This window comes from Chlamydotis macqueenii, chromosome 2 (assembly GCF_036417535.1).
Source record: "Chlamydotis macqueenii isolate bChlMac1 chromosome 2, bChlMac1.mat, whole genome shotgun sequence".
In the NCBI taxonomy this organism is placed as follows: domain Eukaryota; kingdom Metazoa; phylum Chordata; class Aves; order Otidiformes; family Otididae; genus Chlamydotis; species Chlamydotis macqueenii.
Window position 1 is genome coordinate 61416964 of NC_141557.1, and position 27571 is coordinate 61444534.

General features: G+C 42.6%; 1 protein-coding gene across 7 annotated transcripts in view; it reads right to left on the reverse strand.

The window, feature by feature from the left end:
• The window catches only part of TNS3 (tensin 3), a 259528-nt gene that overhangs the window by 75035 nt on the left and 156922 nt on the right, over window positions 1-27571 (reverse strand). For 6 of the 7 annotated variants that reach the window (XM_086743082.1, XM_086743080.1, XM_086743079.1 and 3 more), the window contains one exon: window positions 6311-7579. The exons of the other annotated variant lie outside the window; for it this stretch is intronic. In XM_086743082.1, coding sequence (XP_086599208.1) covers window positions 6311-7579 — 1269 coding nt within the window. The remainder of the gene's footprint in view (window positions 1-6310; window positions 7580-27571) is intronic. 7 annotated transcript variants of the gene reach the window in all.

The following is a 27571-nucleotide window of genomic DNA, read 5'->3' on the forward strand; positions in this document are numbered from 1 at the left end:
TTCACAGGTCTGGACATTTTAGGTTCTTAGCCATTTTACACTGTGCTAAGCATGAGCAGTAAGACTACTGCAAAATCCAAACTGGTATCTCCAAATCCACACAAAGATGTTATAATGATGGTACACTCAGGCCCACAGCTTGAAAGTTACAGGATTGATAAAAATTTTGGAATAAGTACATGACATATTGAATTAAAAATACTGTGCTGCTAAATGTAACTACAATTCCATTTTTAACTTTGGCTTAAAAATTAATTTAACTAAATTTAGTTTAAAAAATTTTAATTTAGTTAAAACTCCAGTTTTATCTTAAGAACTCAGTTTTTAACTTTAGTTTAGCTAAAAACCCCATTTAAATTTACTGTTAGCCACTGTAAAATTAATTCCAAGTCAGGTACCAAAACTACAACAGGTTTTGTAGTGTATTGTTAGTACATGCAAATAAGGCACATGAAGATTTGGACAAGCTTCGTTTTCCTGTCACTTTACAACCTCTTTCAGATGGACTGGGTTTGCTCTCCCACCGAATATCACAGAGTGAATGGGAACATCTGGAACAATTCAATGCTTTTAGAAATTATTATTTAATAAAGTATGCAAAAAGAATTTCTTCCCTTCTCCTTTGCCTGCAGATACAGTGCAGCATGATTTATGGTATTGTCATTTGGACCATCTTTAAAGATTTATTTTCAATAGACAAAAGATCTCTGAAGATGTTCCAGACACTTAAAATCAGACCACCTCGTTTTTATTAATTTTGCATGTTGGGATTTATTTGAGGGAGGGAAGATGGCTTTTACGGTCAATTCTTTACTGAGCTGATAAACTATAGAAATTCAACACAAAATGTAAAGCTGTGTGAACTGTATATCTGTGTTGTCTTCACTATACTGAGTGACCTAATGATATTTTTAAGATTGTATTTTCAAACACAGTAACTCATACATGAAGAAGAAGAAGAATTAGAAGAGAGCAATGATATAATTTCAACCTTATGTAAAACAGAGCTCCTCTCTTCCTCATGCTGGCTGATTTAGATAGACATGCATCTCTTGGTCACAGCAATGGAAACAGACTGTCCCCAAATGTTGAATGCATGTGTTCATGTGTTTTGCCTTACTTTGATCACATAATTCTTCAACTGCTTCTTCATTTTCTAAAGATGCAAATTGTAAACATTTTAAGAGTGAAAAGATGAGAGGCGGGGATGAGACATGAGTGACAAGAATGAATAGTAGGTTTTATTGAAAATGGGTAAAAACCTTTCTGTTCTCTACGTTTATGAACAGATTTTTGCTTTTACAGTACTCTAGATAGAAGCAAAACATTGTTTTAGCTTTCCTTCTCTATCCAGTACGTACAAGCTTTGTGATAAAAGATGGCTGGTTTGAGGAAATAAGTTTAACAAATGATCTTTAACAGTAGACTGAGGTAATGTGTTATTAGGCATGAAGGAATATACATGGAGTGAAGTGAAGGGGGAACATAAGGCTGCAGAGAAAAGCTAACATAGGCATCAAAATTTCCTCAGGCTACAAACTTCTCTGTTATTTAAAATTAAGAACTACTCCAGCACCATGTTACTAGTAAATGGCAGCTTCATTTACTACTAGAAACTCTGTATAAAAGTGAAAAATCTTAATATACAGTGCACTAATTCACTTCTGCTAAGTGATACACATAGCACTGAAGGAGAAAGGAGGTCATCAGTCACTGTTCTTCATGGTTCATAAAGACAAATCCTAGCAAAAAGAAATTCAAAGATCACTGTCTGCTTTTTTTTTGTGTTCTCAGAAACACCGAGCACATAACCCAAGAGATCATTTTAGACAGAACCTAGAACTCTGTTAGGTGGGCAGTCCGTAGTTTGTGCCATGTTAACCTATGTGTATGAAAACCTCTAGGAAGAAGCTGGAAAGGAAAGGTAGCTGCCTATCTGTCAATCAGTGCAGAAATAGTCAAGCAAAGAGAGGTCAGAATGCACCATAATGCACATCCTAGGTGTCACATACACATTTCATTCTTAAGCTTACTCTTCCAGCTTTGCAGGGTATTGGAAACATGCACATGCCTTCTTTAGGCATACATTTTCTGCACGCTTACGCAGGAAACCAGATAACTCCACCATCCTCACATAATTCAACCCTCAAGTTAGGCACATACACAATGCATCATGTCAATCCCATTCATCTCCAGCACTGTTTGCTCCCGCTCACTCAGGATACCTCATTCAGTCTCACTCAGAGCCAATCAGCTAGCTCCCTCCATCACAGGCCAATTCATTCTCTTGATACACTTGTTAAGTCTACAACTGTTTAAGTTACAGAGTATAGAGCTCACCCTAAAATCTGACTGTGTGAGACTAACCATTACTCATCAGTGAACAACTGCTGTTTTGGTTATCCTTTATTCACAGCTATTTCCTCATTCCCATGGCAGCTAGTATTTCTTTGTGCTGTCAGAAACACCTCCTGTGCTGCAGTAGTTTCAACAGCTAATTAACTGCCTTGGAGAATCTCCTGCTTATCCCAATTCTACGAGTCTATTCCAAGGTAAGATAAAGCACATCCAGTAGGCCTGTGCTCTGTTACGACACTGAAATGCATTCAGCTGCCTAAAGGTCCTGACTAAGTTAAAATATCTAAATCCTTAGTATTCCTACTCTCTGCCTCTTACACCAGAAGCTATCATTCTCTGAAGTAGCAGTTGTTGAAAATCAACTTACACTCCAAGGAATGTGAACTACTAATGCCTCCCCACATCCCATCAAATTAGGAGCTGGAGGAAAGGAAAAATATCCATTCAGTTTTGCTGCCTTTGATGAACTATAACCTCTCAACAAGGAGCACCACAAACAGATTCCAGCTGAGAATATCCAACACAGTTTTATACTAGCAACCTGTTTCAAAGAGACTACTAAGGCTAGAAGATGACAACCAACATAAACAACACCGGCAGCATAAGGTCCTAAGAAATAGAAGGTAAAATTAAGAGAAAGCACTTCAAGGGTTAAACTTTAAAGGAAATTTCCTAAATATCTAAGTCACTAGAAATATGACTAGAATGAGGTCCATAAATCTCAATGATGTATGCCAAGACTAGAGGCCAACACAAGCTTCCAGTCTTGCATCCTGTATCCTGGATTCCACACATTTACACTCTCTGTAGTGCTTAAACACTAGATACAGTTCATTCATTTATTTTGGGCCCTAAAAATGCAAGTATAATCCTTTACTTGCCACCTTCTTCCTTAAGTCTTTAATGTCAATGAAAGGCTTTGTGAGAACTTCAACAGAATCTGACTTCAGGACAGTAAAAGTGTGAATAGAGTAAGTACTTCCTCCAAACAGAAATTTAAGAAAATCTTTAAATACCCAAATACCAGTTGATTCACTCCTTGTTTGTCCTTTAAATAATTAGCCTTTTTGCCAGATAAAGCATGCCTAGTATGCTGAAATAAAGCATCATGCAGAACTACTCATGACTCGGTAGAGCGCAGATCTGTCCGCAAAATACTGGATGGCTCTCCTCCTATAAGTTCTTGATTAAATGAAAGCATGTTGGAGATCTCATCAATGTATGTAAATACCTGAACGAAGGGTGCAAAGAAGACAGAGCCAGGCTGTCTTCCATGGTGCCCAGTGACAGGACCAGAAATAATGGACACAAACTGAAACACAAGAGATTTCCCCTGAATATTAGGAAACAAATTTTGCTGTGAGGGTGACTGAGCACTCGCACAGGTTGCCTAGAGAGGTGGCTGCAGATAAGACATAGTCAAAAGACATCTGGACATGGTCTTGGGCAAGTGGCTCTAGGTGGCCCTGCTTGAGCAGAGGGGCTGGATCAGATGATCTCCAGAGATCCTTTCCAACCTCAACCACTCTGTGATTCTGTGATTTCAACAGGAACATGGGTGTTGCTTTGGAGCAGAGTTAGAAGGTATTGGGAGAGTTGCTGTTGCTAGCAATTTGCACTTACATACCACTTTCAGCATACAAATTGTGCTCACCACCTCACTTTCACAGACATACTTTGTTTAATTAAATCCACTGAAGAGGTCTTCTATTGAACTTGAATTGGAAGTGGATTAGGAATCAGTATACATAAAGTTATATTTGGATGTAAGCATCCTGTAAGGCTGTTCAATATTTCTGAGAAACAGGTTTAAAAAAACAAACGGAAAAAACATTAACCCTCCTTCTCCCTTGATCAGACTGATGAAGGAAAAAGGAATGTCTTGCCAAAGGCAATGATATGACAAAAAGTGAAGGAGTTTTCTGACTCCTAAACTCTTTCCTCATTCCTACTATGTCCTGTTGCCCCACCTCAAATTACCCAGGATTCTAAATGGTGTCTGTATATTCATATTTAACTCCAAATTAATCACTATCATTAAAATAAATCCTCTTCCAGAACATGCCCCAAAGACTCGAATTCCCACAAGTCTCTATTAGGGCCGGAAGTTTACCTACTTGTGCTGGTTTTGGCTTGGACAGAGTTAATTTTCTTCATAGCAGAAAGTATAGGGCTATGTTTTGGATTTGTGCTGGAAACAGTGCAGATAACACATGGATGTTTTAGTTACTACTGAGCAGTGCTTACGCAGAGTCAAGGTCTTTTCTGCCTCTCACATCACGCCACCAGTGAGTAGGCTGGGGGTGCACAGGCAGTTGGGAGAGGACACAGCCCCCAACTGACCAAAAGGATATTCCACACCATATGGCATCATGCTTGGCTTATAAAGCTGCAGGAAGAAGAAGGAAGTGGGAGCTGACATTTGGAGTCACAGCATTTGTCTTCCCAAGTAACTGTTATATGTTATGGAGCCCTGCTTTCCTGCAGGCTGAACACTTGCCTACCGATGAGAAGTAGTGATTGAATTCCTTGTGCTGCTTTGCTTGAGTGTATGGCTTTTGCTTTACCTATTAAACTGTCTTTATCTCAGCCCATGAGTTTTCTCATTTTTACTCTTTCGATTCTCTCCCCATCCCACCAAGGGGGACCAAGGGGGCGGCTGTGTGGTGCCTAGTTGCCAGCTGGGTTTAAACCATGACACTGCTTTACCTGATTTTACAAATGGAAGGGAATTGACAGTGACTCCTACTTCCTTTGCGAGATGACCAGAATCTGTGAGAAAAATTCAAATGTCTTTTTTCAGATTTGTATCTTTAAATAAAGAATTGTAAAAGTTGTCTTATTCCAAATGACCCTTTTCTCCCTTCACTAGCTTTACTGTGTACCTGCTGGAAAAATCTCATTTTGAATTTGTCCATCAGCTAATCATTTGGAAAGATTAGAGAGATTTACAAACAAATTAATTTAATCCTTTAAGAGCCACAAAACACACACTGTGTATTAAAAACAAACAGTGAAGCAGCTCACATATATTCATCATGGATGGCTGGACATCTTCATTCCTCAGTTACCCTCCTAAACACAAAATTGTGATTTCACCTTGTCTACAAGAATCACCATCCTCTGATCACATAGGCCTGCACATTAATGGGAACCACACACTAGTTAGGCACAGTCATCATCAAATGATTTGGCATATCCAACTGGGCTTGAGCTGAAGCAGCTCATTTGTGTCCAGTGAGGTCACAGACGTGTTCTGGCATGTCAGCTGATACTGAATCAAATCCTGGAGACACAATCAAGTCTTCAACTGCACAAGACTGGAGGTAAAAAGAGGGAGAAGAGGAAGAGAGAAGAGGAGGGAAGAAAGGGCGTATGTTCTGCCAGAGGAATTAGACCACACATGATTTTCAAACATGACAGCAAGACCAGCAAGAGCTTGTTTGTCTCAAATTTTAGCTACAGCATTAATGAGAGGTTTCAATGGACTTAAGTAGAGACAGACTACTCATCCTTTTGCAAAGCTGCTAGTTCTAGTAGCATTACTTAGGCAATACAGTCAACAAGTGTTGCACATTTAACTCCACTAATTGATTTCTGCAATCGTATCAGAGCCAGAGATAACAAGCAAGCACTGTAACTTCTGAATTTTTAAACAGAAAAAAGTTTCAGAAAGAGTATGTTTTAAATTGCTTTACTGGCAAAGATTACATTATTGTTCTGGTTTTATTTAGTGAGGGGGGAGCTAAGGTGGTATCTGCAAAACTCACTTTTCTTACGCCAGTTTGATTCCATAATTTATTGGGTGGTTATGTAAAGAGGGTATCAGAAATAATCCCTTGATAATCATCCTGAAAGTTGTAAGTTGTGACCTGAGGTCCTGCTGTACCATATCAAGAACAGACAAGTGCTCGGAAAAGCATTATATTCAGAAAGTATTACAACAGCTTACCATGCGGGGCAGGATTTCTGTTTGTGACCTCTAATTTGTCATGGAAGCCAGGACTTCTGTCAAGCCCTTCCACGTCTACATCAAGGCTGGTGAAGCCATTTACTTGATTTCTGTCCCTGGTGACAGCATTAATGCGGGTTGGGATAGGTTCAAATGTTGGGTCTAACTCCAAGATCAGCCTGTTCAGTTGTTCAATGGACTGATCAATATCCAAAGTTGGAGAAGCTGGCAAGTCCCCTGTGTTCTGTCCTAGATCCAGGCCATTTGTGTCCCTCTGAGGCACTGGCCTTGACTTAAAACTTTCAACACTAGCGTATTCTGCAGCTTCAGCAGCACCTGGCACACTTCCTAGCCCCCTCTGTACAGCATCCCTGCTGCTGGAGCCACGTGTCGGCGTGTCTGGGACTCGGGACTGGCTCTGGACATTGCCCGAATTCTCCATAGTGTTATGAATACCAACTCTCATTTCATTCTCTGGGGCAAAACCATACTGGTGAGCAGTGACCATCTGCTGCTGGCGTACCCAGGTCTGAGTAGAGTAGTTACTTGGGCCATAGGCTTGAGGCTGGGGTGAGACAGAAGGATTTCGTTGCAATTGCTGAGTTGACTTTGGCTCAGTGCTTCCAAATGACCTCTCATAGAGGGGATCCACAACAATTCCCAGGTCTGGGGCAGAAGCATTGTGATGCTCTTCCCCAGTGTTACTTCCAAAGCCATCTGAAAGAAGTGAGTTCTGACTGCTCTTGTGGCAACTGAAGTTCCCTAGGTGAGTGGAGTGCTGCCCCTCTGAGGAAGACAAAGTCCCAATGCTGTCCACACTATGAAGGTCATGATTAGGCATTTCATCATCCAGAATATCAGTTTCTCTGTCCTTCAGCTTGGTGCCTCCATTCACGTGAATTTGAGCTGGAACTATGTGGCGAGTCCCACTGTACTTGCTTCGAGCATCAGTCATATCTTTGGTGGTGTTGACAGAATCCTCCAGACCAAAGCCACTAAGTAGATGGTCCAGTTCTGCCTTCTCTTGTGGGCTCAGACCACGTTTGACTCCTGACACAAGGCGTTCCTCAGTCTTGTCCGTCCTGATGGAAGCTGTTGAGTGTCCTGAATCACTGCTGACAGAGAGGGTATGATCAGTATGATCACTGTGATCAGGACTGCCAGTCACGGGAACACCCTGAGCAACACCAGGGATGCTGCTGTCTGAAGAACTCTTCTTTCTCACTTTCGCATACAGACTGCCATCAATGGGACCTTGGGTATGCAGCACTGTGGAGAGATAAGTAAGAAGGAAAGGAAGAAAAAAGGACAAGGCATTATATAAGGACTTTGATTGCTGTCGTACCACATGACAGAAGTACTGCTAATACTAATGGTATTGTTTCTGCAAAACTAAATTGCCTCTACACATACAGCATCAACCAGGGGCATTATCTTCTTTCATTTTACATTTCTATTTATAACAGTTTTCTTGACAGAAATATAACATGCCATGTGGGTATGTTGCTGTTGTGGTGTTCTGGTTTTGTTAGTGAGGGGGGGCCTAAGGTGGTAGCTTCTGTAGGAAACTGCTAGAAGTCGCTCCCCTTTGTTCAGTGGACTCGGCCGGGCCTAGGGCGGACCCGCTGCTGGCCAAGGCCGAGCCAATTGGTAGCAGAATGTCCCGTGATAACGCCTCTGCGATAACGTATTTAAGTAGGGGAAAACAGGAAAAAGAGAGAGGAGAAGATGTGAAGCAGCTGAGCGGGGGGCAGAGAGGGGGAGGCGCGAGCCTCATGGGCCTTGCAGGCCTCACCCTCTGGCCTCCTGCCGGGCAGCCGACTGGGCCCAACTCGGCCCGGCTCGGCTGCAAGAAGTGGAGAGGAGATGAGAAGTGAATAAGATGTAAAAAGGATCCTGAGAGGCGTCTGCCAGCCTGTTGTGAGGAACGGCTGCAGACGCCAAGGTCAGTTCAGAAGGAGGGGGAGGAGTAATGTGGCTCCTGGCCAAGATTCCTCTGCAACTCGTGGTGAAGACCATGGTGGAGCGGGTTGTCCCCCTGCAGCCCATGGAGGTCCACGGAGGGGCAGAGATCCACCTGCAGCCCGTGGAGGACCCCACGCCAGAGCAGGTGGAGGCCTGAAGGAGGCTGTGGCCCATGGAGGGCCCGCTGGGACAGCTGTTCTGAAGGGACTGCACCCCGTGGAAGAGATGACCCACGCCGGAGCAGTTTCACGGAGGACTGTGGCCCGTGGGAGGGACCCCACGCTGGAGCAGAGGAGGAATGCGAGGAGTTCTTCCCCTGACGATGGTACAGCGGCGTAAAACAACGCATGATGAACTGACCGCGACCCCCATTCCCTTTTCCCCCCCGTGCCGCTCGGGAGGGGAAGGTAGTAGAGATAATGTTAAGCCCGGGAAGAGGGAGGGGTGGGGGGAGGTTATCTTGTTCCCTGTCTCATTCTCCTGCTAGTTTTAGAAAATAAATGAATAGTTTTCCCCAAGTCGAGTCTGTTTTGCCCGTGACGGTAACTTTAAGGATTTCTCCCCGTCCTTATCTCAAACCTTGAGCCGTTTTTCTTATATCATCTCCCCCTGTTCTCTCGGAGGGTGGGGGGAGCGGGAGAGAGACTGCGTAGTCTGGTCCTGATCAGGGCTGAACTACGACATGTGGTTATGTTTAGTGAAGGGGAGCCTAAGGTGGTAGCTTCTGTAGGAAACTGCTACAAGTTGCTCCCCTTTGTTCAGTGGACTTGGCCGGGCCTAGGGCAGATCTGCTGCTGGCCAAGGCTGAGCCAATTGGTAGCAGAACGTTCCGTGATAACGCCTCTGTGATAACGTATTTAAGAAGGGGAAAAACAGGAAAAAAAGAGAAGAAGAGAAGATGTGAGGAAGCTGAGCGGGGACAGAGGCACAAATGGGGAAGCACAGGCCTCATGGGCCTTGCAGGCCTCACCCTCTGGCCTCTCGCCAGGCGGCCGACTGGGCCCAACTCAGCCTGGCCTGGCTACAAGAAGTGGAGAGGAGATGAGAGGGATGATGTGAAGAGATTCTGAGAGGTGTCTGCCAGCCTGTTGTGAAGAACTTTTCTTGTGAGAGAAACGGCTGCAGACGCCAAGGTCAGTTCAGAAGGAGGGGGAGGAGTAATGCGGCTCCTGGCCAAGATTCCCCTGCAGCCTGTGGTGACGACCATGGTGAAGCAGGTTGTCCCCCTGCAGCCCATGGAGGTCCACAGAGGAGCAGAGATCCACCTGGAGCCTGTGAAAGACCCCACATCGGGGGAGGCGGATGCCTGAAGGCGGCTGTGGCCCGTGGAGGGCCCCCTGGGACAGCTGTTCTGGAGAGACTGCACTCCGCGGAAGAGATGACCCACACCGGAGCAGTTTCAGGAAGGACTGTGGCATATGGGTGGGACCCCACGATGGAGCAGGGGAGGAATGTGAGGAGTTCTTCCCCCGATGATGAAGCAGCGGCGTAAAACATCACATGATGAACTGACCGCGACCCCCATTCCCTCTTCCCCCCTGTGCCACTCAGGGTGGGGGGAAGGCAGTAGAGACAATGTTAAGCTTGGGAAGAGGGAGGGGTGGAGGGAGGTTATCTTGTTCCCTGTCTCATTCTCCTGCTGTTTTTAGTAATAAATGAATAGTTTTCCCCAAGTCAAGTCTGTTTTGCCCGTAACGGTAACTTTAAGGATTTTCTCCCTGTCCTTATCTCGAACCTCGAGCCGTTTTTCTTAAATTATCTCCCCCTGTTCTCTTGGAGGGTGGGGGCAGTGAGAGAGAGACTGCGTAGTCTGGTCCTGATCAGGGCTGAACTACGACAGTCGCTAGTAGGGGACTCTCTTCTGAAAGGTATGGAGGCACCCATTTGCTGACCTGATGCACTCTTTAGAGAGGTGTGCTGTCTGCCAGGGACTCACAGCAGGGATGTTTCTAAGAGAGTACCAAACCTCATACAGACCACAGACTATTTTCCGCTGTCGGTGTTTCACTTCGGCACTAGTGACACAGCCGGGAGCAGCCTGAGGAGCATCAAGAAGGACTACAGGGCCCTGGGAGCAACTTGGTAAGTAACAAGAGAACCTAAAATGCAGGCCAAAGGAATTCCTATTGCTCCAGCCAGCAAGCCGACTTCATCAGGGGCCCAGCTTAAGTGCCTCTATGCCAATACACGTAGCATGGGGAACAAACAGGAAGAGTTAGAGATGTGTGCACGCATGCATCTTGTTGGCATCATGGAAATGTGGTGGGATGACTCGTATGACTAGAGCACTGGGATGGAGGGATATAAGCTCTTTAGGAAGGACAGGCAGGGGAGATGAGAAGGGGGTGTCACCCTCTATGTCAGCAACCAGCTGGAGAGCATGGAGCTCCGCCTGGGGATGGAGGAGCTGACAGAAAGCTTATGGGTCAGGATTAGAGGGAGGGCAGGGACAGGGGACACTACAGTGGGGGTTTGCTACAGGCTACCTGGCCAGGAGGACTGAGCAGATGAGGCCCTCTACAGGCAGATAGGAGCAGCCTCACATCACAAGCCCTGGTCTCATGGGGGATTTCAACCACCCCGACATCTGTTGGAGGGACAACACAGCAGGGAACAGGCAATCCAAGAGGTTCCTGGAATGCGTGGATGACAACTTCCTCCTGCAAGTGACAGAGGAGCCAATGAGGAGGGGTGCTATGCTGGACCTTGTTTTCACCAACAGGGGAGGGGCTGGTGGGGGTCGTGGAACTCAAAGGCAGCCTTGGCTGCAGTGACCATGAGGTGGTGGAGTTCAGGATCCTCAGGGAAGGGAGGAGAGCGTGCAGCAAGCTCTCTGCCCTGGACTTCAGGAGGGCAGACTTTGGCCTCTTCAGGGATCCGATGGGTAAAGTGCCACGGGATACAGCCCTGGAGGGAAGAGGGGCCCAGGAAAGTTGGTTGATATTCAAGGATCACCTCCTCCAAGCTCAGGAGCGATGCACCCCAAGGAAGAGCAAGTTGGGTAAAAATGCCAGGAGGTCCGCGTGGACGAACAAGGAGTTCCTGGACCAACTGAAAATAAAGAAGGAAGCCTACAGAGGGCAGAAGCAAAAACAGGTAGCCTAGGAAGATTACAGAGAGGTTGTCCGAGGGGTCAGGGATCAGGTAAGGCAGGCTAAAGCCCTGATGGAATTGAATTTGGCCAGGGATGTCAAGGGTAACAAGAAAAGCTTCTGTGGGTATGTCAGGGACAAAAGGAAGTCCAGGGAGAATGTAGACCCTCTCTGGAAGGAAACGGGTGACCTGGATACCCGGGACACGGAGAAGGCTGAGGTGCTGAATGACTTTTTTGCCTCTCTCTTCACCAATAAGGGCTCATCCAGTCACGTCACCCAAGTTGCAGAAGGCAAAAGCAGGGACTGGGAGAAAGAAGAACTGCCCAGTGTAGCACAAGAGCATGTTTGGGACCATCTGAGGAACATGAAGGTGCACAAGTCCACGGGACTGATGAGATGCATCCACAGGTCCTGAGGGAACTGGCGGGGGAAGTTGCCAAACCGCTGGCCTTTTTATTTGAGAAGTCGTGGCGGTCTAGTGCGGTCCCTGATGACTGGAAGAGGGATAACATAATCCCAATTTTTAAGAAAGGGGGTTAAGGAAGGAAGACCCGGGCAACTACAGGCCGGTCAGCCTCACCTCTGTGCCTGTCAAGGTCATGGACCAGATTCTCCTGGAAACCATGCTAAGGCACATGGAGAGCAAGCAGGCAACTGGTGACAGCCAACATGGCTTCACCAAGGGCAGATCATGCCTGACAAATTTGGTGGCCTTCTGTGATGGGATAACAGCATCGGTGGACAAGGGACAAGCAACGGATATCATCTACCTGGATTTGTGCAAGGCATTTGACACTGTCCCGCACAACATCCTTGTTTCTAAACTGGAGAGACATGGGTTTGACGGATGGACCACCTGGTGCATAAGGAGTTGGCTGGATGGTCGCACTCCGAGAGGGGTGGTCAACGGCTCCGTATCCAAGTGGAGACTGGTCACGAGTGGCATTCCTCAGGGGTCCGTTTTGGGCCCGGCCCTGTTCAATATCTTTGTCGGCAACATGGACAGTGGGATAGAGTGCACCCTCACCAAGTTCACTGATGACACCAAACTATGTGTTGCCATCAACACACTGGAGGGAAGGGATACCATGCAGAGAGACCTTGACAGGCTGCAGAGGTGGGCCCATGCAAACCTCCTGATGTGCAACCAGGCCAAGTGCAAGGTCCAAGTTCGCTGACGACCGCAAGCTGTGTGGCAATCCTAAGCAGAAATACAAGCTGGATGGAGAATGGATTGGCAGCAGCCCTGAGGAGAAGGACTTGGGTGTGCTGGTTGATGAGAAGCTCAACATGAGTTGGCAATATGCTCTTGCAGCCCAGAAAGCCAACCACATCCTGGGCTGCATCACAAGGAGCATGGCCAGCAGGTTGAGGGAGGTCATTCTGGCCCTCTACTCCACTCTCATGAGACCCCACCTGAAGTACTGCATCCAGTTCTGGAGCCCCCAACATAAGGGGGACATGGACCAGTTGGAGTGGGTCTGGAGGAGGGCCACAAAGATGATCAGAGGACTGGAGCACCTCTCCTATAAGGACAGGCTGAGAGAGTTGGGGCTATTCAACCTAGAGAAGAGGGGGCTTGGGGGAGACCCTACAGTGGTGGCCTTCCAGTACCAAAGGGAGCCTGATCCATGTCCTTCTTATGTTAGGGGCCTCTAACTATTCTATGATTTTGTGATTGTATGATTTACAGCTCAAAATCAAACACAGTTCTCTCTTTTTACTCTGTTTTGAATGCACCTTTATGGCTCCACAAACTCTTTATGCTAATTAAACAAATTACACTAACATGTAACTAACATGGACCTGTCGGAGTGAATCCAGAGTAGGGCCACGAAGATGGTCAGAGGGCTGGAGCACCTCTCCTATGAGGAGAGGCTGAGAGAGTTGGGGCTGTTCAGCCTGGAGAAGAGAAAGCTCTGGGGAGACGTAATAGCAGTCTTCCAGTACCTAAAGGGGGCCTGATCCATGTCCTTCTTATGTTGGGGGCTCCAGGGCTGGATGCAGTAGGCCAGGCAGGGTCTCACGAGAGCGGATGCAAACTAGAGCATCAGGTGCATCTTTTAAATTCGACTTTGGATTGGACACAACAGCTTTACAATATTCAGATGTTTGCTGGAGTTTTGTTTTTTTTAAATTCTCAACAATTTACATTTCTTAGAGACTTTTCCTTTTCATAGTGCATTTATGTGTCAGTACAAAGCTTGGACTTCAACTACTTCAAGATTCTGAGATGTCTTTTAAGTAAATTTAAAAGCATATTTTTCTGATAAATGTGGAAGTTAAATGGCTCTCTTTGAACTCTCAAATGATCCTATTGCTGGCTAAGATATTTAATTAATTACTACTCAAATCCAACTTTTAAGCTTTGCTATAGTTCATAGTAAACACTAAGAAGAGATTTTAAGAATTTTCATGTTTGAATAGTTAGCATTAACTGGGAAGAATCAAGGAAGGGTGTAGGAATGTTTTAGACAAGTAAAACAGATGAAAGAAAGAAAAATTTTGCTAGCGGAAGTTCTCCCTCCCTTAACATGTCATGTAGATGAATGAAAATATCTTTTCTGCAAACAGAGATTTCCAAAAGTACTTAAAAGTATAGATCTCTACTACACTGATGAATGGCATCTGTACTCATCAGAATCCTGACTGATAGAGAGATACTACCAATGTGCACGTACAAGAAACTGCTAGGAGTATTGCCAGTACAGTTGACCCAAACTGGCCAAAGGAAGCACTCCATACCATAGACGTCGTGCTCAGTATATAAGCGGAGGTTGGCCAGTGGGCAGCTCTCTTGCTTCCTCTTTCTTGGGATTGTTCTGAGATCACTGTTGGTTCCATTCCCTGATTGCTGCTCAGGACAGGCTGTATTGGTCATCGCGTCATTGAATGGTGAGAAATTGTGCATAATTCATTTTGTATATTTTATCTCTATTTTTATTACCATAATTAATATAGGTATTATTGTTATTATCTCTTGCCATCCTAGCCAAGTGTCTTTCATCTCACCTTAGGAGTTTTCCTTTCTTTCCAATTCTATCCACATCCTACCCGGGAGGGGGAAGGGTGAGCAAGCAGCTGCATGGTATTTAATTACTAGCTGGGGTTAAACCACAACAGCAACTAACATCTCTGAGCTGTCTGGGCTTCTGAATTACTACATATGCTAATGAATCATATAGCCTTGTCAGAACTGAACACCATGGCAGAATGGATGATGTCTGCACACTAGCATCTCTGTGAAATATTTCTGCACCATAAAACTGGCAACTAGGTTTTGTGGCAATTCAGTGTCTCATGCTGTTACCTCAAGATTGGCAGTATGTGGAATGCCAGTGGAATAAAAAGCCTGAACAGCTACAGGCACGAATCATATTCAGCATCAATCTAACTGGCTTCATAACCAAGACAACAAGCCTAGGTATACCACTTATTAAGAAAAACTTCACAATGAAGGAAGCAAACAGCTTGAAATAATTTATGCATCCTGTATTATTATCTGATAAATATAGATGATCTAAATTGGAAGGAAATGCATATACATGAGAGGAGAACTAAGAACGCAACTTGACTAAATGAGCAAATGATTTACTAGGATTTCCAGTCCTGCACAAACCGTTTAAAGTGAGCATCCAGCTACTTAAGAGGCATTTAAGCTGCACAAGGGAAATGTAAAATGTGGGATCTAGATGTCCTACTTAAGTATCTGAAAGTCTGGTCTACTGCCAGGCTTCAAAAATCCCTAAGGCAATTTCTCAAAGCAGTGGCTCCCCAAACACCAGTCACACCAGTCAGAAGTAGGATGGTGAGCCTAACAGACACTCATTTTGATATTTATGCTAGAACTTGAAGAGTTACATTATGTTATCTGTCTACAAGTGAAGCGAGAAACAGAAATGTTTGAGAACTGCTGACTTTTGGCTGTGAACTTACAGATGAATACAATATTGCTAGACTTCACAAGCAAAGTGGAATAAAACTATTTACTTGCAACTAGACCATTTTGCTCTACTAGACAGTTGCCTTTTTAGAAACCTCAAACAGTCACCAAAAAAGTGAAACAGATGGGAGAGAATGAAACTCACAGCTGAACAAAAATCCAGCTGCTCCTGAGGAGTCTGGATATTTAAACTTGCAGCTCCTGATCATGAAAACACAACAGATACTGCATATAACAGATATTGCATATAACAAATTTAAATTATTTTCAAATTTGCACAGTTGTAGGAAAGCATTCTTAGATTATTTTTTAATCTTTTTTTATTTATGACAAGCACTTACATGTAATTATCCAGGAAGGATTAAAAAAAAATTCTAGTGTGTGATGCTGAACAGGACTAGGAATTTAGTTTTACCTCAGAGTTACTTAAGATTTGTCACTGCAAGTCCAGTGGAAAGAATACAACTTAGTTGAGGTAAAAAATTCAACTCTACCTAGAATTTTTTTCCTTCTGACTTGGTTTAAAAGGAATATGAAATACTGTATGATGTCAAATTCATAGTTTTAAAATATAGCATTTCTGCTGGGAGGAAATTAAGTATGCAGCATCACACTCTGTTGACAAAGTCAGCATTTACAGAGCACATGTGTATGTCAGTGGTTTTACCCAAATGTTATACTGGGCAGCCCGAGATATGTTTCTGAACCAGAGTAACACAGACAATACTCAGATGTAACTTATTTTAAATGGAAAGAACCACCACAAATCTATCTTCAAAGGTTCAATGATATCATAGTCGAGAATGTGCAAACAGTCAAAAGAAAGCCAAGATTTAGCTTTTTATTTATGTGTATACATACATCTAAAATACATATATACACACTATTTTATATATAGAAGCTCTCTATATAAACTATATATATGGTTTATTTGTTCATTAAATCAGAACAAATGAACTATTCAAATACTACAAACTTTCAAAATCCAAGGTTTTGAAGTTCTTCTATTACATAATACGTTCATTTCATATTGTACCTTTTTCTAAATCATAATTTTGGAATACCACTGCATTAAGACTTTCGGACTTCACTTTGCTCTTCATCCACTTTTTCCTCAAAAAAGTGATAACCAACTTAACTGCAAAAGTGAAGCTATATGTATAGGCAAGGAACATTTTTGACCAAAGAAAATGAGAAAAAAATACTAGCAATGCAAAATTTTATTCTGTGTACCCTGCTAAGTAATGGTACTGCAGAGGCCTTATGCATTCGATACCTCATCTTAATGTACAACTCAATCCCCACTCTCATTTTTTCTGAGGAAGCAAAACACTGTAAAATGCAGGAGTTACACAGCTGTCAAAAAAACAAGGGAAGTTCACAATGGTGGAGACCTAAGTAATGTTAGAGTTCTGTTAACCAAACCAAAGGGGCCCATTTTCTTTCAGTCTGACCTCCTTCCCAGGAGCTGTTCCAACTCCCTGAAATGCCCAGGCTGAAGCCTGACAAAACTCCCATAGTGAATCTGAATTACACACCCCCACACTCCCAACCCCAGTATGAGAGATTCTCTTACAAATGAAAGCCTCAGAGCAAAGGGTATGTGTGTATTTTCACTCCCATATCTAATACACAAAGAGCAATTTATATAAAAATTAGGAACTGAAATACCAAATTCAGAGCCTTCCCTCCAAGCCTGTGTTTCCTCCTTGAAATCCAAATACCCAAGGGCAGGCTTGTGAGTTAAAAAGAGGTTTCAGTCTTTCAGCCTTTTGACTTGTCCCCACACCTACCCCCGTCCATTCACCGCTTATGAAAACATGCACAAATGAAAGCCAGCTAGGTAAACAGATACATCACAAATTCAACAACAGTCGTTCTGATCCCATCCACCTGAACAAAAAGAAGGTTGCAAATACACAAACTTTTGCACACTGTACCCTTGTTCATGTTGCAGCAGGAAACACTACAGGAGATCTGGATTATTTTTTTCAACCTCATGAATAAATATTTCTACCTTCAGGCAAACCTGGACAAGTCCAGAGCTGCATTCCTTCAAAGTTAAATCTTTTCATGTGTGCTTGTCTCTTCCTTCTCCCTTCCTAACAAACACAGGCCCTCATTCCCTGTGAACTCTTCCCATGTAATTCCCACAACATCCATAAAGAAATACACATGGTTTGTATTTCCAGCTCTTGAACCACAACAAAGTTTCTTACCTCTTTACTAGGCACGATCAGGCACTTTCTGCAAGTCAATCATCAGCTCATTTAAATCAACTAATACTCTCTAAGCAAAACCCTGCTCAGAGGAAAGCCTGAGTTAGGACTTAAAAAGGCAAGAAATGTCTTTGCGCTTGCTGTTTGAGCCACAGCTGCTGTTCCTGCTCCTGGAGGTAAATGGTCTTGCTAAAGAAGCATGAGACTTATACCAGCCAGAAAAAGCAAATGAAAATGTAAACACGAGGGAGGAGCCTGAGGGACAATCGGGTTCAATGAAATCTGAACTCCTGGAGCCAAGGAGGAGTGGAAACGTGCTGGCTGAAAACGTAATTCAGTCTACAAGCTATTTCCTTACAGTGGTTCTTTTCCCAGTCTGTTTCAATATCCAAATGAAACCAAGTGAGTTTCAGCTCCCAGATCATTTAACTACACACTTAGGATTGCTTGCTTTTGATGTCTTTTATCCTAAAACAAACTGCCGTTAGAAAATGTTGTTCTTCCACACTGAACAATCAGGTCAGACCCTATCATCCACATCTTCAAGAATTTGTATATTATTGGAGTTTTCAGGCAAGAAAAGTTATCTAGAAATCCTGCAGCAATAACACTTACTTTATGTAGCAGCTGCTGCTCTCAAGCTCGCAAACTGCAGCAGGCCTTGACTCTGTCTCTGGAATAAATAATCTCAAACCAGGCGGAGCAAGCCTGCTAGTTCCTCCCACAGCAGCCTGCAAACTTTTGCTCAAAGTATTATCACAAATGTACGCATGCATTACCACCAGACAGCCAGCCATGCCCCTAGACAACATTCATTTTCTATTTCAGGGATTGTCAACACTTTAATGACTTCTCAGTTGAACAAAGGATAAAAGTGGTTCTTGTATCCACAAAATAAGTCCACTTGTTTTCAGTGGGGGATGGTTTCAGCAGGGATGAAGTTAATTTTCCTCTCTGTAGCCGGTGTGTTTTGGATTTCCTATGTGAAGAGTGTTGATAAACACACTGATGTTACCAGTTGTTGCTAATGAGACCAAGGACATTGTCCAGCTTTCCAGGTCTCACTAATATGCAGACACAGGAAGCTAGGAGCGACATAGCCAGAATAATTGACCCAAACTGGCCAAAGAGAATATTCCATGCCATAAACATCATGCTCAGTACATAAGTGGGGGTTGGTCAGAGGCAGGGCAGGCATCAATCTTTCTCTCTCTGGCTCTCTCTCACCCCTTTGCTTCCTGCTTGGTTTCATTTCTGTGATTGCTGCTCGGGACAGGCTGTATCAGTCATTGGGACATTGGGTGGTGAGAAATCATGCATTGTTCCTTTTGTATATTTTAGTATCCTTTTGTTTCATTGTTATTGTAGTTTACCTTTGCTATTTTAGTAAACTGTCTTCATCTCAACCCAGGAGTTTTCCTTTCTTCCCAATTCTCTGCCCGATCCGGCTGGGGAGGGAAGGGTAAGTGAGAAACTGTGTGGTAACTGGGGCTAAACCACAATTGCTTATGAAAGGGTTAGAAGTCAAGTTCAAACCTAATTTAGAAAGTACACACTTTTCTGTTCAAGTGTTGCTGTTCTTGTGCAAATGGCTGCACAAGAAACCAGTCAGTACTCTGACAAAAGACACAAACCACACAGCAGAGGCTATGCCAGAAGGACTTCCTCAGAAACAGAGAACTGGCTTTCTCCTCTGGGATGATGCAGAATCACTTGTAAGTTAGAAACTTCCAGCATTTGCCTTGAAGCTATGAAAAGAAACAAAAAACTCTCAATGTAAACTGATGAGTCTCACTTAAGATGCAAATCTAGTTTTGGTCTCACTACGTTTTGATTCTCTGTGAGGAAAAATTCCCTTCATAAGCCTGCTTCTTCATAAGCCTGCGCTGCACGTGCACGCTGGTCATCTTCAACGATCAGTACTTAGCATGCTTGATTGCAGGCTGAGGCTCAACACCAACACCTGCACTAGCTAGATTACCGGAAAAAACCTGGACAGGGTGGTAGCAGCTCTGCAAAAATTAATGTTTCCTGTCAATAGTTTACCTGCAACAGATTAATTCAGACAGATTACCATGCTGCTGAAATTTTATTATTCTAGATAGTCTTAGTGGTGCTCCTCACAGTAATCACAAGAACACTCTGGGAACTCAAGAAAGCCCTGTACAACTACAGGTTAAATCTATCCATGGACGTGTTCAGAAAGATGTTCTCAAACCATATCACTCAACCAGTTTTGCTGATGCTTCCTCTGTCATCTGTTCCAGGCTTTCTGGGACACATCATCCTTTGCAGTACTGGGTACTTCTGGTTGTGTGCACGTTCCCACATCTGAAGACTATCAAGTTACTGGGTGTGCCAGTCTGATCCAGGTGAGGTACAGAACATGTAAATTCTGTAGGCTAAGCTACAATATATACCTCTTCAAAGCTTTTATGCTGACTGTTGAGAGTACAGATGATAGCTGGTCTGGCACAGAGTGGCAGAGAAGGGTCATGCAAATGAACTGGTTGAAAATTTGGGGAAAAAGATATGGATCGGCATTGTGAATCCGTATCATCTTACACTTTGCATTGCCTAATCATGGTGTTTTCTACAATGAGGAGACCTAAAACTGCATGTAGTGCAGCTCTCAAACTGTGATATAAAAAGTAAGTCCTGATTCAGTAAATTGCTCCAAGGCTGCAAGATCAGTTCCTGGTTCATAAACATTCATCTTGCAATCCTTTAATACATTTTTAGAGAATTATATTTTCAGAATTACAGAACAGACTGGAAAGAAAGGAAAAAGGTATGAAGTCATCTTCTACCACTGTTTTTCCTTCCCTGACTATTCAAGACACCCAGGCAAATGCTGATGTTTATATATACATTCTATTTTAAAGAACTATTTTTCCAATATGAAATAAGACATCAGGAAGCTGTTTGGTTTGCTATGCTTCTCAAGTCCCTGACCAACAGAAAAAGAAAGTAGGCTGAAGAAAACAAGGCATGTATCACAAAAACAAAATATGAACAAACACTCTGAAAAGAAACCAACTGAGGCAGTTGCTGTTAGCAAAATGCTAACAAGCAGGATCCTCAAAAGCTCACATGATATCCTTAAACCTTGAATCTTCTGAGAAGCAAAGGAGAGGACATCCAAGAACCTACAGAATCTTTATGCAGTGCAAATGCTAATGTATATCTCCTAGGCATTCAAAACGATCACATTTGTATTTTAATGATTTTACAAGTACTCTGGAGTAAGAAAAAACTGTTTCACAAAGCACAGCTGCTAAACCAGAGGCTGGCTGCTGTCCTGCCAGCATGGAACACAGGCAGAGCCAGCCAGCACAGACTAACCCTTAGAATACTACTGTAATTTATTATCCTACTTTTGCCCACCTAGGATCAAAATAAAATAATACCTGTGCCATGATGCAAAGTAGAAAGAATAAACTGATACATTTATGACTGCCACCCAGTATACAGAAGCCAGTATCTATTGTGTCATTTTGATTCTATTTCTGAAAACTTTTCTCAGTCATTTAAGCGTGGACTTAACTTGAAGTAGCTTGTGCTTGGATAACCAGCAAAAGAATCACAAAACATTGTAGTACAGAAACATCACCACAAGTACCAAACACTATGCAAAGTTTAAGGGCATTATAAAGTCACTGAACTACGTGAAACTATTTCCTTTCATTCATTATAGAAACAAAGCCCATCTTCAGGAACACTCAATTGATTTGCAGGTGTGTACACCAAACATTGAGGTTCAGAATTCACGATTATTCTTTCTTACAGCTGGAACAGCACACTCGGCCTGACTCATGGCTTTTCTCTTACTATATTGTTAGGCTTCCAGCAATTAGTTATGGTCATTAAATGCGAAGCAGCAGAAAACACTGATGACTCTACATGGTTGCTGAAAACTGTACAGGACCACAGTAAAAAAAGAAAGGGTCTAAAAGTTCTGTCTAAAAGGTCAACATAACAAATTTACTCTTTCAGTTGAGTATGGAATGTGTCATTTAATAGTATTACCATTACTAATAAAATTGCTCCCCCACTTTCAATAAACTGATCTTGAGGTGTTTCTAAGCAAGTCCACATATTGGAAAGGGAAGCTATGGAACAGATACATTTAGCAGAGCTCTTTGATTTTCTAACTTACTAATTAAACTTAGAGTTTTGCACTGGGACTCAAGAGACTTGTGGCTTATTTTCAGGTATTAGAGCAACAGCAGAAGTAATATATGGTAACCTTATATGATAGTAATTATAGTATTTACCTCTCTCAAAAAGAGTATTTAAAATATCTACACATGCAAGCATATATTAATACAATAAAGTATGTAGTTCTGATGGAAAATTTCTCATGTGCCTAAATGACCTAGAAACAAAAGTTCTTCCTATAAAGAATATTTTATGCATATTTACTAAAAGGAACATAAGGAATTGACACCAGATTGACACCAGAAACATACGATGAGCTTCAGAAGTTTAGCAAGTCTCTTAAATGAGTAACAGATTAGGAAACATTCTTCAAGGTCCAGAATAAGACAGAGAAACAATACAGAACATGAAGAACCCGGAGATACACTCTAGCTTGTTCTACTTGAGAGACAGCTCTGTGCCCAGGGCTATCTTAGGAGCTGCACAGATGAAGACCACAGTGCTTTTGCCTGTGCCTATTAGGAAAAAAAAAAGACCAGTCCTTTTAGCAGGCGACATATTTATATATTCACAGACTCCAGGAACAGAAAGAACAATATAAAAGAGCTCTAGTAATGCAATTTTGCTTTCACAGTTGGAGAGATGATGTCCAGTCCTGGGTCCTGACAAAAAAAAAAAAACAAACTTCCCTCTGCTTACTGAAAGTTGCTTCCTTCTCTTCCATCTGGAAGGAGTTTGAACTAGCTGCCCAGCATTCAGATACTGTTCATGTTTGAAAGCAGAATCTAGAGGAGGCAGATTTGCATTGCCCCGACCCTGCACGTGGGTCGGGGCAATCCCAGGCACAATTATAGGACTTGGGAGTGCTGGTGGATGAGAAGCTCAACATGAGTTGGCAATATGCTCTTGCAGCCCAGAAAGCCGACCACATCCTGGGCTGCATCACAAGGAGCATGGCCAGCAGGTTGAGGGAGGTGATTCTGGCCCTCTACTCCACTCTCATGAGACCCCACCTGGAGTACTGCATCCAGTTCTGGAGCCCCCAACATAAGGGGGACATAGACCTGTTGGGAGTGGGTCTGGAGGAATGCCACAAAGATGATCAGAGGACTGGAGCACCTCTCCTATGAGGACAGGCTGAGAGAGTTGGGGCTGTTTAACCTGGAGGAGGCTCCGGGGAGACCTTATAGTGGTGGCCTTCCAGTACCAAAGGGGGCCTACAGAAAAGGCAGGGAAAAACTCTTCAGTAGGGCCTGTTGCAATAGGACGAGGGGTAATTGTTTAAAATAGAGGAAGGTGGATTCAGATTAGATATTAGGAGAAAAATTTTTACAATGAGGGTTGTAGAACACTGGAACAGGTTGCCCGGAGAGGTGGTGGATGCCCCATCCCTGGAAATATTCAGGGCCAGGCTGAACGGGGCTCTTAGCAACCTGATCTAGTCAGGGATGTCCCTGCTTCTTGCAGAGGGCTTGGACTAGATAACCTTTAAAGATCCCTTCCAACCCTAACTATTCTATGATTCTGTCATCAATATGCAGGCAGACCTGAAGTCTAGTCCATCTCTCAATTTTCCTTTATTGTTTAGCAGTCTAACCCAAAGTTCTCTGATGTTCATGGAAATCTTTGCAAAGAACTAAAGCCTTATAAAGAAGGGATCACAGACAAACATTTAACACTCAACAAGTGAAACTGCTGGAGCAGGGGTAGAGATTCCCAGGATGGCTTTTTGGGATGGATCCATGAATAACAAGTATACCATCTTCAGCAGAGCTTTACTTGCAACTACCAGGTACCACTGAAAAGCTAACAAAACACTACAGCTGACTGCACTAAAGGCTGCAACTCTTACTGGTACAGCTAAAATTCTGCTGTTGGTCACTTAAGAAAATGTATTCTGTCACAGTTTGGAGGAATTTATTCAACCACAATTTATTATCAGAAGTGAAGTGTCTGTGGTTTATAGTACTAAAAGGACACTTACAGAGTGATATGCTTAATTCTGTACAGATTATGGAATGTAACAGATAGCTCTTAAAAATGAGACATTGAAATCAAGAGTTGTGGGTCTCAGGAAGGCTACTCTTTCATTCTGCTCTTTTCCAAAGTCAAGAAAAAACACCATATGAAGTTGTCGTGCCAGTATTAACATCACTTCGGAAACACATGCAAGGAGGGAAAAAACCTCTCTCTGTATCTTTCTATGGTTCCCTAAAAAGAATCACTCCTTGCAGAAGATTCTTGCTGCAGAAGCCTTTCCAGGAAGAGTCCTCAGTTCTTCAGCACCTGCTGTATGTATTCAATAGCAGAAACAGGTATGTTTAAGTAACCAGCATGCCAGACTCTCAGCAAAACAGACAGTTTCAGGATAATCCCAACAGTAATGCATGCCCAATTTGCTGGAATAGACCTCCTTCAAAAAACAACACTCATTATAGAACCAAGCCTTCCCGATGAAAGCATCTCTATATGCAAAACAAAATATTTTGCACAAGCTGTAAGCAGAAAGTCATCAGGCCTCTCTAATCAACAGAACATGCTTGCCAATGGGGAAAGAATGGTGAAGAACACTGCACCACAAAATCATTAGTCTTCTTATGAAAGGAGTGATGTAGTGGCTATCTGAACCCTGAAGCAGGACCAGGATAAGAGAGTCATTGAAAAGGAGTCTAGGAAGGGAAAAGAAAAAAGAAAGAAAAAAAAAAAAAAAGCAAGGTGCATGATGTTACAGCGCCAGCAAAATGGGCAGTAATTACACCCAAACCCAGTAATAATCACACAGAACAATCTGATTACTTCAGGGATTTAGCAGAAAAATTGCTATTGCTTCATGGTGGCCTAAAAACCCCAAGAAACTCCAATCACTTTCATGCTGAAGTCTGGTTTTTGTTTTGTATGTCTTCCCATAGATTTGCCATTTGAGGATTAATGTTAATTCAACATCATGAATCATGAGTTCATTCATGCAAATGCATGTATTTAAGAGACAGCATGACCTCTTTACATCATGTGCAAATGGCACTATGACTGATGATGTCCTCTATTCACATTTTCATTGTTTACTGGACTGAACACTCACATAGAAAGCACAATGCACAAGGTAGTTCAGTGTATGCGTGCTTGGGTGCAGGTACATAGAGGGGACTTAATTGATTCTCTTTCTGGTCTTAGGAAAGTCACAGAACAGACAAGTACCAAATCCTGATTTGTACTAAGGCATTTTCATTTACTTCGTCCAGTAACACTTCCAATCTCTGATGCTGCTATGCTAATTTTACTCCCAAGCAAGTAAAGTGTTACAGGAAAAAAAAGATATCCAATATCTACAGCATCATGAAGGTTATTTTTCCTTGTCTAATGAAGCTAAACAGGTAGGATGCTCTACTGCCTTCACAAGAGAGAGGAAGAGCTGTTCAGGAAGCAAGTGGAGAGAAGGAACACACATCAGTGGCAGAGATTTGCCTTTCAGGACATTTCATTCAACCTAGGCCATTAAGGAGATTCTAAGACTGAGTGAAGAGGCTTCTTTGTGCTATCTGTACAGGGAAGTAGATATTGATTTGGACATTAGTGTTTAAATTAACAATACTAACTAACAACCATAGACTGTAGTTGACATGACTAAGAAACAAGCACCTGCTAAAAGGTAAATGCAAGCCTGCTCAGGAAGCCAAATAAGCTGGGCGAAGGAAGATTTGTTTGAAAAAGCAGTGTTACATGGCCCTGAGATAATGGCCTTTGTGCAATCCCTAGAGAATGTGCTAAGGAGAAGAAAGACTGCTAGCCATGTGTTACCTTCCCCCGAGTTTCTACTGTCTGAATCCTCCTGTGCTGAAGACAGAGGTCTTTTGCAGTCTTATAAAACTAGAACTGCAAAAGATATCTGAATGTACCATAAACTACCATAAATATCTATTAAACCACTCAAATTTTGCCTTGTGGTCTTTGAGTCTAAAAGTGTAATGAAAGCCTTTGACAAAGGGCTACTGAATAACATCCTTGGGTTAACAACACTGCCTACAACTGAGACAGCACAGAAATCAACTGGAAGACATTAAAATTTTTTTTGAAAGCAAAAAATTGTCTCTGTAGTACCTTTTAAAGTATTTGACATGTGCAACCTGTGCTTCAAATAAACCTGTGTACTGTTAAACACATTGATACTGGGGGGCGTGGAGGCAAGTGTGCCCAAATAACCTTCACAGTGAAAGGCAGAGAAGCTACAGGAGAAGATGTAAGCAGGACTTGACAAAGAATTAAGGGCAAAGGAATTCTCAGGAAAGAGAAACTAAAGTACAAGCAGTTACAGGCAGGAGGTTAACGGGAAAAACAGGAGCCTAGGGTAAATACCTAGGCAACTCTGCTTCTAAGCTGTTCTTGTTTCCAGGCATAAGACTTTCAATATTTATCTTAGGCATAATTGTCCCTTTCTGGCACTTTGCATTTTGGGGGGTTTTCTGTTTTTATTTGAACTCAGCAGAACTCACAAAGCAAAATCAATGTCCCAGTGCACTAGGTAAAATGCACATATTACCTCACTTCAGGCACTGTCTTATCAATATAGCTCACATTTGGGTAAAAGGAAAAAAAAATATTTTTCAATAGAACTTAACAGGCCAAGTTCTGAAGCTAGGCTTAGCACCCAATTAAACACTCAAGACTTTCAAAAAGGTGTTCTGTACATCTTAAGAGATAGCCTTTAAAAATTAGCCAAAAAAAGTCTCTTTGAATAAGTAAATCCTTTGAAAGTCTGTTGGCTCCTAACTGACCTATCCAAAATACTCTAATACTACTTTGTTAAAAAAAAAAAAAAAAAAAAAAACCCCACACCACAAAAAAACCCACCCCAAAAATGACAAAGCTCCAAAAAATCCAAAATACAAAAATAAGAGATTACAATCCAGAGCAATCTTAGCTAATCAAGTGCAAACTTGAAAACACCTGCATGAACTTATATTTAGTCCCTAACATAGTGAGCTAAAAATATATTTAAGCCACAGTACTGTTACAACCAATGCCCTATTAAAGGAGGAGAGAGAGCATACCTATTGCTGCAGAAGTACAAATGAAACCTTGTGGTCCTATATTTGCATTCAATATTACTGACATACAAAAGAAATAATTTTATATTAATTTATCTCCAAGTCATTGTGAGCCTCATGCTTAAGACCACTAACCAGTTTTAAATTATATTCATTTAAAAAGTACATACAAAACTTCAAGATACAGAAGACATGTTTCCTCAGAGAAAATCAATTAAAGGCAGACACTCCAAGGCATTTCAGATACTGTTTCAAGCTGGCAGCATTTTATAGGGCAATTTTTTCTATTTTCTATAGATGTTTCTATATACACTGTCAAATAGAAAGAGGGGAAATTGTTGTGGGACACTTTCTCTGGAAAATTAAAAGCTGGAATTACCATTTATTCGCTACAAATTTATCCTTCAGCTTCACTCACCAGAAAAGGCATCAAACCTTCTGTTTTCTTTGGTAGGCATCTGCATTCCTGTTAAGGTACCAAAGCCAAACAGTTCTGCCTCGGTCCTTCAGTTTTGCAATACTGGGAAAACAAGTGTTTAACTACATGAGAGGGCACCTCCCTGTTGAACAGCTATTTACTTTGGGTTGAAGAGGAGAAAAAATTTCAATAAAAGTCAAACATCCCATCTAATCACATGACATGGGTGCATACCAGAATGTTGGTTATTGCCTTCCTGGAGACACTTCTTGGATACTTTCCTTTATGAAAAGAAAAAGATCAGGAGCAAACCAGTTTATAAATGTTTAGCAATTTTTGACTAATTGGTGTCAATTAGAGTTACAAAAGGCTAGAAAATTTGTAAAGCAATACTCTTGAGATATAGGAATGTGGATTC